This window comes from Manihot esculenta, chromosome 2, assembly GCF_001659605.2.
Source record: "Manihot esculenta cultivar AM560-2 chromosome 2, M.esculenta_v8, whole genome shotgun sequence".
NCBI lineage: Eukaryota > Viridiplantae > Streptophyta > Magnoliopsida > Malpighiales > Euphorbiaceae > Manihot > Manihot esculenta.
Window position 1 is genome coordinate 4473766 of NC_035162.2, and position 15107 is coordinate 4488872.

Consider the following 15107-nt stretch of genomic DNA (forward strand, 5'->3'; position numbering starts at 1 on the left):
ATTATCTATATTTAAATAATTATTACATATAATATCCGAATTATCCTCAATAAATATATATATATATATAATTATTATAATATCATATCGATCAGATCTAGTTTAAAATTTAATCATACATTGTTTCAAAAAAAAAAAAAAACTATACTAATTGAAAGTTCAATTTTTTTATAATAGAAAATTGAATTGAATTAAATTTAAGCTTTAAATTAAAAATTCAGATATCAGAAAAAAAAAAAAAACATTTGTGTCTGAATCTGGAGCTGATCCCATCATGTATCATACATGGGCCAACACTCTATGTTTTGGATCTTCAGCTCCGTGTACTGGGCAGGAAAGGTTCCACAAGATTACGATTTACGATTGACAGTCCCACATGGATTTCTTTTTTTCTTTTTTTGAGGTTTAAATTCGAAATTGAGAATTTATGGTATTGAAATTTTTAATTTTTAATAATATCGATTTAATGAACTAATTTCTCTATTAATTTTGTTTTACATTTTTTTTTTTGAGATTCATATCTCAGTGAATTTCTCTATAAATAAACATATAGCCCAATCTAATACTCATTCTTTTAAAAAATTAAAGCCTTTCTCATGGCTTTGATTTTCATGTCTCCTTTCCTCATCATTTTCTCTCCAAGCGTAGCTTGTGAATTGACTCGTAAATATTTATTTTATTTCTCTTTGACCTAATATTGCAAAATTCATTAATTGTGTGGTGCAGGCGAAGTTGGTGGCCATAAAGCAGAAGTTATCTTCAAGGATGATAGCGTTACTGATGGGAAAACTTGCAAACCTGGTTCTGCTTATAGCAAAGGCTGCCTTCCATGCCCCACATACAAGCCTAATTGTAAGCCTCCAGCTCCAGCCCCAGCCCCAGCCCCTTGAGTAACGAATCAATAATGAAGCCCAAGAATGTAATAATCAACATAAGCATGTGATTTTGTGCTATTTCTGTAATAAACTATGATTCGCAATAAAATTTTACTTAATTTATATTTATACATATATGTATGGTGGCGAACCTAAGATTTTTATATTAATAATTAATTTAGTTAATAAATATATCCATAAATTAATTCTTACAGCATTAGTTGGGAGGTGGGGATCAACGTTTATCTAGTTCTAATTCATTAAAATTAGATAAAAATCTAAAATTTTTTATAAATTTGCATGATTAGAGTGAAAGGATAAAATTAAATAATTGAATATTATTTTATTAAAAAATTTCATTTTAATTGTCGTTATAGTTGAATTTATTTCTTTAAACATCTACTTCATAAAAGGAAATTGATTTTGTAAAATTAAACATTAAACTCTAAAATAACTGTTAATAATTTTTTTTAGAAAAAATATTATTTAATTTTTATAATATAAAAAAATTTATTAATTAGTCTCATTTTAAAAAATATATTAAAACGTGTCTCGACATTTACCATTAATTATTTTACTATTTAGTTTCTATAATTTTAAAAATTTATTAGTTGATCTCTCATAATTTTAAAATATTTATTAATTGATCTCTTCATATTAGAGATATTTTAGACTTTTTTATAATATTTAATCGTTAAAATTAATTGAGTCACTAATTAGTAGATCTTTTAAAATATAAATATTAAAAACATTTTAATACATTTTATAAAATTGAGGAATCATAAGTTTTTATATATTATAAAATCTAAATAATTTTTTTTATGATTCCATGCATATTTACAATATATTGTTAAATTACAATAGTATTGTAATGTTAAGTTAAATTAAGATTATTTGAGAAGGAGGGAGATTAATATATATATTTTTTAATTTTCAAACAAAATAAAATAAAATATTCTTAAAGTTAATAAATTACTTTTTTCAATACATATTAAATAAGTGTATATAGAAAGTTAATAAATAAATTATTATTAAAACAAGAGTAAAATATAATTTGAAATACATAATATATATATATATATATATATATTTATAAGTTTGTAAAGAAATAATACAAATTTGCAACTTGTGTGAAAAATATATTTTTCAATTATATTTTTTAAACTTGTGTGAAAAATAAAAGTAAGTCCATCTCTGTATTTTCTACTTACCAATATAATTATGTAAAATATATATATATATATATATTTCGATCCTCGAAGCCTTTTTTATTAATTTATATAATTCATTATGATATAGTAGTTCTTTATAGTTAAAAGCAATGTCATATATATTGGTAGTAGGTTGGTTCAAGGCAAGTTGATTCTTACGTCCTTTCTTTTCCATTTATGTCTGCTTTTGTTGCAAAGAAGCTACGTACTTGCATTATTATGTGTTATTAATTACTTAGTAATACCAGAAATTTAGAATTTTTTTGGGTATTATTTATTAAATTTCATCATAAAATAAATGAATTGTTTTAAGTGTAGATAATGAAGTAGAAGTTAATTCTTAGTCTTAGAGAATTAAGAATAATGGGATGATAGAAAACATAAGGAATTATAGTCTCTATAAAATAATAATTAAAAAAAGAGTAATAATTGAATTGATAATGGCTCACGTTTTCTGCGACTGATAACATGGACATAAGGTAATGTGAGAGTAACATATGCTGATTAATACGACAACATAGAAAAAGAAGGAAAGAGCACTAGCTTCTAAAAGTAAATAAAAGAAAGATTCACTTGATTTTGCAAACTAATATAACAATAAAAAAATTGTTTATATAAAAAAAAAACAATGAAAATAATTGCCTTACGACTGGCTCAAAGAATAAAGAGAGGGAAAAAAGAACCATGGGGTCGCAAAGTTGGAAGTCTTGGCTGCCTTTTTTCTTTGTTTAAATTTATCATTTTTCGTGGCAATGTCTAAATGGACAAGAAAAAGAGCAATCATGATTAGCTTGCATGTGGAATTTGCTTTTTCTTTTTTCTTTTTTTGTTTTTTTTTTTAAAAGTTGAGCCATTGAAATAAAGCATGATCTATATTATTATTATTATTATTAAGCAAGAATGATTTTTTTTAAAAAAAATTCACATTAGATAAAAAAAATGGGAATGGGACTTTTTTTTTTTAATATGGAGTTACTGTTTAATTTGCAAGACCCGTCAATTTTATTATTTTATTCTTAAGAATGATTAATTTCATTAATTTTCATTCCCAATCATCAACGTATTATCCTGTCCATCTTTTAAACTTTGAATGGTTGAACTTATAAATTTATATCACCTAATCATTTATTTGTCAGTTAAAAAAAATTTAATTTTCAGCTCTTCATCTTCAATATATAAATTTATATTAATCTATTAAAATAACAAATAAATCTAACATATTCTCAAAATATATTTTATAAAAATAACAATGAAATCGAGTAGCTGAATATCTTATAGAGATGGCAACAAATTAAGTATTTTTGATATTTAATTTGATTGAATTCTAATAAATCAAAATTTAATAGTTATAATCGAGTTTGGGTCGAATTGGATAATTTAGATTAATTTTTAATTGAATTTAAAATAAACTTAAATATTTTTAATATAAATTCGATTCGGTTTCGGATAGTTTAATTTTCACTAATACCTACCATTTACATCCCTCATAACATGTATTCTTTTGAAACAAAAAGTTGAGGTCCCAATTTTTATTATTCTTTTGGTACAGACTCACACTCACACTCACTCAGCTTGAGGGGTTAGGCTAAGGTCATCTATATATGTTACTGGTGGGGGTCGTGCGACGGGATCAAGGGAAGGTGAAGTGGTTTGTGATAGTGAAGAGGATCAGAAACTGAAACAAATATGAGAGGACTCCCTGCTCTTCATTTATTATTGGTGGTGTTAATAGTTTGCATTGCCAGAAATAGTTGCAGAGCTGCCTTTCTTCAGAAGGGCAACACTACTTCCCGATGTGAGGATGGTCACCTAGACGAGTGCCTGATAGCCGAGGACTTTGAAATAGAGGTGCTGATGGATTCTTACATTACCCGAATCCTTGGTGATAAAGGTGATCCATATACTGATTTCACCCTTAGTCGCTCCGAAGTCAAGGTGTGTAAAGGCAATCAAAGTCCATCTTATGATCATTGCCAATGCCCAGTGTACAGACCCCATTGCGGAAAAAAAGGGTAACTGATTTCTATGACAATGTCTGATTGTTCCTCACTCCCCCGGTGGCTCTTCCTTCTGCAGATAACGAACAAGGTAGAAATGATCAATCCCCCACTATGATCAACGTGTATGGTTTTGCATTCTTGGGTTCTTTTTTTTGTGTGTTTAGCTTTGGAGCTTCCGCTTGTCTCCTTCTCTTCAATAAGATTTCCTCCCCATCCAAAAAAACAAAAAAGGAAAAAAAGGAAAAAAGAAAAGACGTGTATCCTTTTGCAGTTTGCTTGATAATTGTATGCTTTTGCAGGTTGCTTAATAATTTTAATGGCTTTGTTTAAATCTGTCCACGTGAGTGCAATTAGTTCCGTATGTATATATATATATATATGAGACAGTTATTGATCAGACCTATGGATCCAGTACACAAACATGCAATATCTTGTTGGATCTGCGATCAGTCTAAGTTTCAAAGAAAATTTGTTTTAACAAAGAAATCACGGTGCATGTGATAATTTCAGTGCAGTCCAATAATAAACCATAATTAAAAATATTTTATGCACTTTTAATGTTGTGGACACTTAAAAAAATTGATTAACATAAAATATTTCTAGGATTAAATGGAAAATTAAGTTTTTTTTAAAGAAAAATTACTTTATTTTTTATAAAAATATTGTTTTTCTAAAATTTAAGTGTTTTATTAACATTTTTATATAAATAAATTTATTAACGTCATTTATTTTTTAACATTATAATTAAATATAAAAAATAAATTATTTTATTGTAAAATATTTCAAAAAAAAAATTATAAAATATTTTCTATATATAAGTAATTTTGCACAAAGAGCCCAAAATTTACAAACAATATATATATAATCTTAATTTTGGTAGCTGTGGAAGAAAGTAATGTAGAATAGTTTATTGAAAAATTAATTAACAAACACATTTCAACTATGAGTCCATCTCCCCTTACGAAACAATTATAGATAACGACGGACACAATACTTAAGGTTAAAATATTTATTAATATAACGTAAAATATTAAAATTTAATATAATTATGTGAAATTAATCATGGTTTAACTAAAATTAAATTAAATAAAAATATATTTATAATTTATTAAATTTAAATATATTAAAATTAATAAAAAAATTAAATTTCTAAATTAATTTTAAAAAATAAGAACTAAATATAGTAATATATTAAAAATAAATTCACAATGAACCTGTCTCTCATTTAAAAATTAAATTTCAGGAAGTGCGACTACACCTGCATGTTTCCCTTTATGTCTGTCACTGAGTATAGGTTTAAATTTTTATTAAAATCATAAAGTATTTGAAGCGCCTCAAACTTATAATATATTTTCAATGTTATTTCTTAATTTGTAATTTATAGGACAAAAGTTTTAAACTTTGCAAGTTTGCAAAACAAAATATTTTTTTATTAATTAAATTAATTATTTGGCAAAATTTAAAATGAAATATTACATTAGATGACTAGTAATCAATGCTCCACTCTTGCTTAAACGTCAACAAACTTCATCTCATATATATATATATATACTAAGAAAAAAAAAACAATAGAAAATTTAAGTGGAAATCTAGTATGATAAAATGATAGGGAAGATAAGATTTGTTAATTAATTCCCAAAAACAAGAATCACGAGGGAACTTTCTTTATTAATTTTTTTTTTTTCCTTTTGATTAAACAAAGGGCTAAATTGTGGATTGACAGCATTTCGATGTTATTTCATGGACAGTAAGCGTAGAAAAAGAATGATTAACAGGCACCGGTCTATGTATGGATCATGGGAGTCCAGACCTCCTCTCAAATTTTTTAAGTTATTTAGGAAGATTTAAGTAATTTTTTTAATTAAAAAAATATTATTATTTTTTTAATTTTTAGAAAATTTATTAATTTCTTTTTATTTAAAAACATTTAATTAAAAATTTTTTATTTTATAAAATCAAATTCTTTATTATTTATGTTAAAAATTTATTAATTTATCTTGAATTTATATTATTTAATTTATATAATTTTAATTATATTTATTATTTAGCCTTTATAATTTCAGATATTTATATTATTAAAATAAAAATAAATTAATTAATTAATTTTGTTTTACGGATAAATTAAATTAAATTTCTGCATCCGTCGCTAATCACTGAATGATGAAAATAAGATAAAGAGACAAAATGGAGTCATCCTTTCCTTGCTCACATCATTATGCTTATCTATGTCGTTCGTCATGCGTATTCTTGCACAAACCACTATAAAAAGGCTTAAGAGATCCACGGAAGAATTGCTTATCCCAAAATGAAGGCCTTGGTTATCACTTGCATTCTCTTGTTTTCTTTTATCATCATTCCCTCTCCAATTGTAGCTCGAGAGTTGACTCATCATGGTGAGAATTTTAACTTTTCATGCATAATTATACATACCAACTCAAGAAAAAAAAAATTGTTACTGTCTTAGTATCTAATACGAAAGCCTCAATTTTGTTTCTTTGTTCTTAATATTATTATTTTGTATTAATCTTCAGTGAAAGAGCTATGGGGACTTGGGGATCCATAGTCCCTCTAGTCTCCAAGTAGCTCCTTCACTAGTTGTTTTGATTCTGTCTTCTCCTTGGTGAGAACTTATTAAACTTTTAGAGAAAAAAAAAAAAGACCATTGTGCCTTTTTTTTTTTTTTTTTTCTTTCTCCCCTTGATTGCTAGTTTTTCTTTATTACTGCAAAAATAGCAAATTAGGGATTTGGTGCATAGAAAACTCATATCTGTTCAATGGATTTACTAAAAACCCTAGTATAGATTTTGCTGATAATTGAAATCATGCATGTGATCCTCTTTCTGAAACAGTTTTCTATTAATCAAGTTATATATATAAAATCTCTTTCGATTTTGACAGGCAAAATTGGTGGTGGCGAACCTGAAGTTGTCTTTGCGACCAAGATACCAATATGCAAGGGCAAGCAAAGTAAAAAATATAATCACTGTCGGTGCCCTACATACAAGCCTAACTGCTAAGTCTCCAAATAAATCCTTAGAGAAATAATGTGTAATATATATATATATATATATATATATATAATAAAATGCTATGTGATCAATACATAACGAGCTGCTTTGTCTAGCTATCACATATTGTGTAATATGTTTAATAATTCCAAAGCTGTAAGTGTAGTCTGTGATGATATTTCTACAATAAATAACGCTGGTTATTGTGCAATAAGTATAGCCTGTAACATGTTTGATAAATATATCTATATTAGAGGCTCGTATCGATCACTAAAAGAACAAACAAAATGAAACATACGCGGAAAGTGTAAGCCAAATCAAATTAACTTAAAGTCATTTTGATGGAGACAATCCCAAACCCTGTATATGATCCAATAGGAAATCTTTTGGATTAAAGAAAATTCATAATTTCACTCTTATTTTTCGGTGTAAATAAAAAATTGATAAATTATTTTTTCAAAATTTGTAGATGTTTGAAATTAACTAATAAGAAAAATACACAATGATGTTTGGATTTAGAATATACAGAATTTGTTAAAATTCATACAACTTGAAAATCTATGGTTTATATATATATATATATATATATATATATATATATATATATATATAATTCAATGGATTATATTGTTTGGTTTCTTAATAAAACCATGCGATTACTAAAGGGTAGCTTTTACAATAAAAAGATAGATTTGAAAATCTCACATCTCATGAAGGATTTTTAAAATCCTTCATTTTGGGGAATTTGAGTGAATGATAGATTTTATTATATCTGTTAGTTGTGAAAAAATTCATGAATTCTTTAAAATTTCAAAAAGGATTTTTTTTTCTTTTTGAGGATTCGATTTTTTCATAAAGAAATTGAACAAAAAATGGATCAAATAATAAACAAATTAAATTGAGAAGTAATGAAAGTGAAGTGTTAATTGCTTAGATGCCGTAAGATTAGGTGCATGTGGAATTTGATTGTGTTTACCACTTTAAGACAAAGTTGATAACTAAAGCAAATATTTAATGGGCCACCTTATCGATATGGAATTCTCTCTTTAAGATTTAATTATATGTATACATAATTCATTATTTATAAAAAATAATATCTTCATTATCAAACCTGCCATCCCCTCATTGAATGATTCAATTTCAATTTGAAATTGGTTTGAATTGTTGATTTGAATCGGACAGTCTGATTTCAATTTTAATTTGGAGGAAGGATTCGTAATTGGACTTTTTAAAAGATTTCAATTCGATTCCTAAATTAAATTCGATTGATTAATTCAGTTTTAAATTTATGGTTAGTTAAATATAAATTAAAATTATTATATAAATAAATTATAATAAAACAAAATCGCATCCACAGTTTTATAATTTTTTTAATATGATTTAGTTTAAAAGTATATTTTTAAAAGATTTCATTACAGAGTATTTTTTAAATTGGTAATCTTTTTAATACAATTATCTCTTTATAATAAAAAAATCTACATCAAAATTTTTAAAATCCAATTACATCAAATTTGTCATTACATTAATGTGAATTTTAGAATATCTAAAGTCCTAAAATTAGGGATATAGCTTTCAAGGAATTTTCAAAAAGAAAGATTCCCTCTTATCTCTTTATCTTTCTCCTCCTCCTCTCTTTATCTTTCTTTTTGTGATTATTACTATACATTTAAATGCTGATACTATATAAATTGTTATGATATTTTTCATCAAATAAATTAAAAACTTAATTATTCCTCTATATATGAACGCTATGTATTGCAATTAAACTTTAAGTTGTGAGTTATATCATAAAAAATGTAAAATTAATTTTTAAATAAATTCTAATATATAATTTATAATGAACTAAACACTCTGTGATTTTGAATGCTATTCTCTAAGATTATACTGTTCTACCAAACACAGATAGAAATCAAAGAAATGGCATGGATATTAGTTAATAAAAATAAAAAGCAAAAATCACCATCTTCTCTTTTCTTGATTTGTTTTTCTTGCTTTTCGAATAATGGATGCTTTAAAGTTAAATGTTGAAAGTTGTGGGAACTCAGAAAGGCCCCAAAATATAAAGGATGACTTGGAAAAAGCAGTCATGGAGCGAAATTATTGCAACAATGTGAAAAAAAAAAGATGTTTGTTTGCCCACATTGGTCCTGTACTTGGTGGGAAACTGATGTGATCCAATGTTTCAAGTCTCCTCTCATGATTCAAAATTTTCTCCAAGTTCCCATGGTGAAATTATTCATGTAATTGCGATCTATTGTAATAATAAAATCGACACAGAAGGAGAATAAACAAAGCCATTTCTCAGCTTGTTCTTGCATGAGTCTGCATCCATGGATAGCTTCTCACTCCTCAAACCTATCACTAATTTTTTCTTCTTTCTTCTACTAAATTATCATCTTGCATTTGCCATTTCCAAGCCTCCTTACACCCCAACTGACAACATACTTACTAATTGTGGCACTTCGGGCGAGACAACTGCACCTGATGATCGCACATGGACTGGTGACGACAACTCCAAATTTGGTCCTATAGAGCAATCTAATAGCAAATCGCTTCCTGCCACCGCACTTAGCCAAGGCAGCTCCGTCGAGTCTGTCCCTTACATGACAGCCCGCATCTCTCGATCCCAGTTTATGTACACTTACCCTGTCACTGCAGGTCAAAAATTTATCCGTCTCCACTTTTACTCTGTTTCATATCAGGGTGGATTTAACAGGTTTAAGGACTTCTTCGATGTCAAGTCGGGGCCCTTCACTTTACTTAGGAACTTCAGTGCTTCCTTCTATGCTGAAGCTGGGGGTAACGATTTTTTCTTTAAAGAATTCTGCGTAAACGTCGCAGAGAACCAGCAATTGAATCTGACGTTTTTTCCTTCCCTGAGTGATTCAAATGACTCGTATGCTTTCATCAATGGCATAGAGATTTGGTCTATGCCATCCAACCTTTACTATACGCCACCTGAGGGTTTAGGTCTCACTTCTATTGGCAAGAAGGACAAGTTTTTCATCCGAAATGACACCGCACTGGAGAATATGTGTAGATTTAATGTTGCAGGCGGCACAATCTCGCCAGTACTCGATACTGGCATGTATAGATTATGGAGGGATGACGCTCTCAACCTTGGTCTCGTCAACAACGAACCGAATGTTTCTCTCAACTATTCGAAAATACCAAAGTACACAGCCCCAGATGATGTGTATTTGTCAGCTCGGCAGATGGAAATTAATGGCACCAATTTGACTTGGAGGGTACCAGTCGATCTAGGATTCATGTATCTGGTGAGGCTCCATTTCTGTGAGTTTGATCCAGGTATTACCAAGGTCAATGAAAGGCGATTCGATATCTTTATTGACAATCGGACAGCTAAATTGGGTTTCGATGTTATTGAATCAAGCGGTGGACAAAGGACTCCCATATACAATGATTACATAGTCACAACTGGGAAGAGGGTAGAGAACTCCGATGAAGCTTATAGGCTTTTCATAACTCTGCGTCCAAATCCTTCAAGTATGTTCCCCGATGCCTTCCTGAATGGCTTAGAGATTTTCAAGTTGAACGACTCGGACGGCAATCTTGCCGGACCTAATCCTCAAGTGTCTGTCCTTTCTCCACCAGCAACAACGGCTCCAACGTCGTCACCACCAGCCGAAAAGTCTAGCACTAAGAAAATATTACTTGTTGCCATTGGTGGGAGTGTGATGGGTCTGTTGATCATACTTTCTTTGTTGGGTTTCTTGATTATTTGGCGACTGAGGAAGAAGGAGCACCGCCATTATGGCTCTTATTACAAATCACTAAGCTGCTGCTGGAAGTTGAATTCAGCAACTTATGTAGGGAAGTCATCGAGGACAACGGCTTCTTCACTGCCGCAAGAACTGTGCCGTCAATTTTCACTAGAAGAGATTAAAGCTGCCACGAATGACTTCCATGAGAGTTTGATCATTGGCACAGGTGGTTTCGGCAATGTTTACAGAGGTGATATTGATAATGGAGCCATGACTGTTGCAATTAAGCGATTGAATCAAGGGTCCAGTCAGGGTGCTCGTGAATTCAAGACAGAGATTGAGATGTTGTCCCAACTCCGCCATGTCAATCTCGTCTCACTGATCGGATATTGCATTCATGGAAGGGAAATGATCCTAGTTTATGACTATATGGTCAATGGGAGTCTTCGAGATCATCTCTACGACAAAGTCAATAATCCACTTCCATGGAAGCAAAGGCTTAACATATGCATTGGAGCTGCTCGTGGACTGCACTATCTCCACGCTGGTGCGGCGAATATTGTAATCCATCGAGACATAAAGACGACCAATATTTTGCTAGACGAAAATTGGGTGGCCAAAGTCTCAGATTTTGGATTGTCAAAGATAGGTGTAAATGACAGCGCAGTAAGCACCAACGTAAAGGGTACATGGGGATATCTGGATCCAGAATATGCAAGACGCAATCAATTGACAGAAAAATCTGATGTCTACTCATTTGGTGTGGTGTTACTGGAAGTACTGTCTGCTCGAAAACCTCTCAACAAAAAAGTGGAGGAGGAACAGTGGAATTTAGTCAATTGGGCACGAAAATGCATCCAGAATGAGAATATTCATGTAATAATAGATCCCCATCTAATCGGAAAAATAGCTCCAGCGTGTTTCCAGAAATTTATGGAGATTGCAGAGAACTGTGTCCGTGATCAGGCGATTGAACGACCCTCAATGCATGATGTGATGGAAAGGCTTGAGTTTGCATTGGAGTTGCAACAGAGTGCAGATGCTGAGAAGGAGAAAATGAATCCAGGCCATGGTGGAGATTATGTGTATCCTCCTCAAGTTTCGTTTCATGTTTCTCGATACACCAATATAGTTGGTGGATCCCAGTTGGATTGTTCAAGTAATATTTCAATGGATTTGGACACAGATGCTACTGGACAGACTTATCCTAGTGTTCTATCCAGCACCCTAATTTCTAGCCATGGCTTCTCCGACACTATCAACTCTTCTGAGAAATAGCTCGGAAAGGTCGGTAAGAAAGAATAAAAATAGTTTTGCTTTCTGATTAAAAAGTGTGCTGACAAAAAATTGTATCAGCTAATCTATCCATTTTAAAATATCTTTAGATTTTAAAAGATTTTGTGTTAGATAAAAATTTTTATTTGTGAAATTTTCTAATGATTGTATGTTTGATATTTAAATATAATATTAAATCTGATTATTATGATTTTATTATATTATTTTAAAATTTTTATAATAATTTATGAAAATTATTTTTTTAAATATAAATAGTTGGTATCTTCATAAAAAAAAGTCACGCTCATTTTCTCTTTTATTCATTTTATTATTATTGCTTTTTACTGGATTACACGCTAAATAAATTTTTATTATTCTATTTTTGAAAATTAAAATTTCAGAAAAGTCTATTTAATTTTAAAGGATTGTAAAATAAATCTTTAAGAATAATATCTGACACGATTAAGATTTTATTAATTTTTTCTATTTTTCTCACAATTTTAAAGATTTATCCTTCAACGGTTGGAGAGAATCTTATTGAAAGAAAATAAAAGTTTTACTTCAAAATTATTAAAAATTATTACTGTTAAAAACTAGTGGTAAATAATGAAATCATGTGAATTTATTATTATCAATATTATTATTATTATTATTATTATTATTCATTTTTATTTTTTTATTCTACATGAGAAAATAGATACAGATCAAATATTAAATTCGTGGACTTAATCTGAAAATAAATTTTAAAAAATATGTTAAATTAATCTTTTCTCATTTTGGTCTTAGAGCGAGCAATAAAATACTATAATTGATAATATTCTTATACATTTTTTAACCAATTGAGCATAAATGAAAATGGCTATTTTTCAAAATTATTTACTATATTTTTTCGCCAATTGAAATTTTTGGCTATTTAGTATTTCTGATTTACTAATTTTTTTTATTTGTTATACATGCTTGACTATATTTTCATAAATTGAAAGATTATATTCTATAGTTTTTTTTTATGATTTACTAGACCATATAATTGTTTTTATAGATGATATTTATTTTAATTGTAGACTTGAATTTATTTATTATTTTTGCTTTTATTCATAGTAAGAGCATTATAAATAAAATGGAAGTAGAATTTTATATATAAAATGATAAGTCCCTTGAATTGAAAAAGAAGTTTATCTAAATTATTTAAAAGTGTGGGTGTCTTTTTAAAATTATTTTTCTTGACCAAATTGAAAAAAATAAAAAAATTATGTTGAATATTTGAATAAGGGTATATGAGTGTTTTAGTATCAATATTTTTCTTTTTTAATTTTATGATTATTCCAATTAGTTTTAAAATATTAAACTATTTTCTTGGTTAATTGATATATCTGCTTATCTAAGAATTCATGAACTAAACAAATAAATTTTACAGTCTTATCTTTTTATAATTTGTTAAGTAATGACTGTATTTTTTTATACTATTATTTTAAAGAATAGACTTGTATTTATTTATTTTTATTTTTAATTTATAATAGCATTAAGAGTAATGTAATAAAAAAATAAAATATATATTTTTTAATGGATAAGCCTCCTATGAATTATGAAAAAAATTATAAGTTTGAGCTAAAATATTTAAAAGTGTAGAGGTTTTATTTTAGCTTTATTGTATAAAATTTTATTCACGAATTAGATTTTTATTTTTTAGAGATTTGAAAGAAAAATTTTATCTGGTATAATTTGATGGAATAATAAAATAAAGTTTACAAAATTTTTTAATCTTTATATGCTTTGAAATAAATACTTAAACAATAATGTGAGAAATTTGACCAAGTTTTGATTAGGGTCATTATTTTTTCTTTGAAAGTTTATAAGTAGATATTTACAAAGTTTATAAAGGATGAATGGGTTGTTTCTTATTATACGTGGTTATATACTTATATTTGATATATATTATGATATAACATATATAAATTTGATATAAAATATATAAAAGGATTAAATGTGATTTAGGATATTAAAATTAGAATAATAGTATAATTATGTTACAAGAGCATTAATATTGAATTTTTTTTTAAAAAAAAGTTTAGATATCTAAATGTCAAACTAGCGAATACTCCAGCTAATTCTCAAAAAAAAAAAAAGAGATGATATTATTGTTCAATTTAAATATGCATATATGATTAGAAGATTGTTGTATTAGATGATATAGCTTATGCTATATAGAATGAGCATATTTATACATTATCTAATTATGATACTGTTTTATTAAAATTTAAAAATTATTTGAGAGATATCATGATTTATAGTATTGTATATAGTGGATGTCTTACTGTATAAGAAGAATATAGTAATATTAATTAAAATTTTAGATTGAAATGAGACAAAATCCACTAGTAATTATGTATTTAATTAGTGGTGCAATTATTTGAAAATTAATTATTACTGTCAAAATCACCATGGTGTTAGAAATTTATTACTCTGCAATTAGATGATAATGAGATTTGAGTAGCTAAGAAATTTCTATGTAGATTGTCAAGCGGTAATAACTATTGCAAAAAAATAAAACTTTCAATAGTAAAAAGTAAATATATTTATCTAAAATATAATATGGTTGAACAACTGATGAAAAATGAAATTATATTAATTGATTATGTGGAGTAAGAAATTGATTTGGTCAATCTTCTTACGCAATTTTTTAAGAAAGAAGTTAATAAATGAAATATCGAGAGGAATGAGACTTAGCAAATATGAAATTAACATTGATAGAAACTCAACTTTTGTAATTGGAGATTCCATAAAAAATTATAGGGGTGATAACAAGTCCGTTAGTACTGTTTAACATAATCCTTTTTATTGTGTGAAAAGTGCTAAACTGCATTAATGAGAAGATGAGCTGAAAACTCTTAATGATATTTATATCCTTTATGGATGGTGTATAAATTGCAGTATACAGTTAATTATATCACTTATATAAGCATGGAGTGAGATCGCTTTTATAAGATTGTAGCATAATTTCTAGAGTATTTATGAA

At 27.7% G+C, this 15107-nt stretch overlaps 1 protein-coding gene and 1 long non-coding RNA gene across 2 annotated transcripts; both read left to right on the forward strand.

The window, feature by feature from the left end:
* The first annotated feature begins 6286 nt into the window (after positions 1-6286).
* LOC110610124 lies at positions 6287-7299 on the forward strand. Its single transcript, XR_002487164.2, has 2 exons — positions 6287-6479; positions 6985-7299. It is a non-coding gene; the product is annotated as an uncharacterized LOC110610124 (long non-coding RNA).
* A 1821-nt stretch (positions 7300-9120) lies between these two features.
* Positions 9121-12310, forward strand: LOC110610115 (receptor-like protein kinase FERONIA). Its single transcript, XM_021749988.2, has one exon. The coding sequence runs from the start codon at positions 9425-9427 to the stop codon at positions 12095-12097; it is 2673 nt and encodes an 890-aa protein (XP_021605680.1). The 5' UTR covers positions 9121-9424; the 3' UTR covers positions 12098-12310.
* Positions 12311-15107: the final 2797 nt, after the last annotated feature.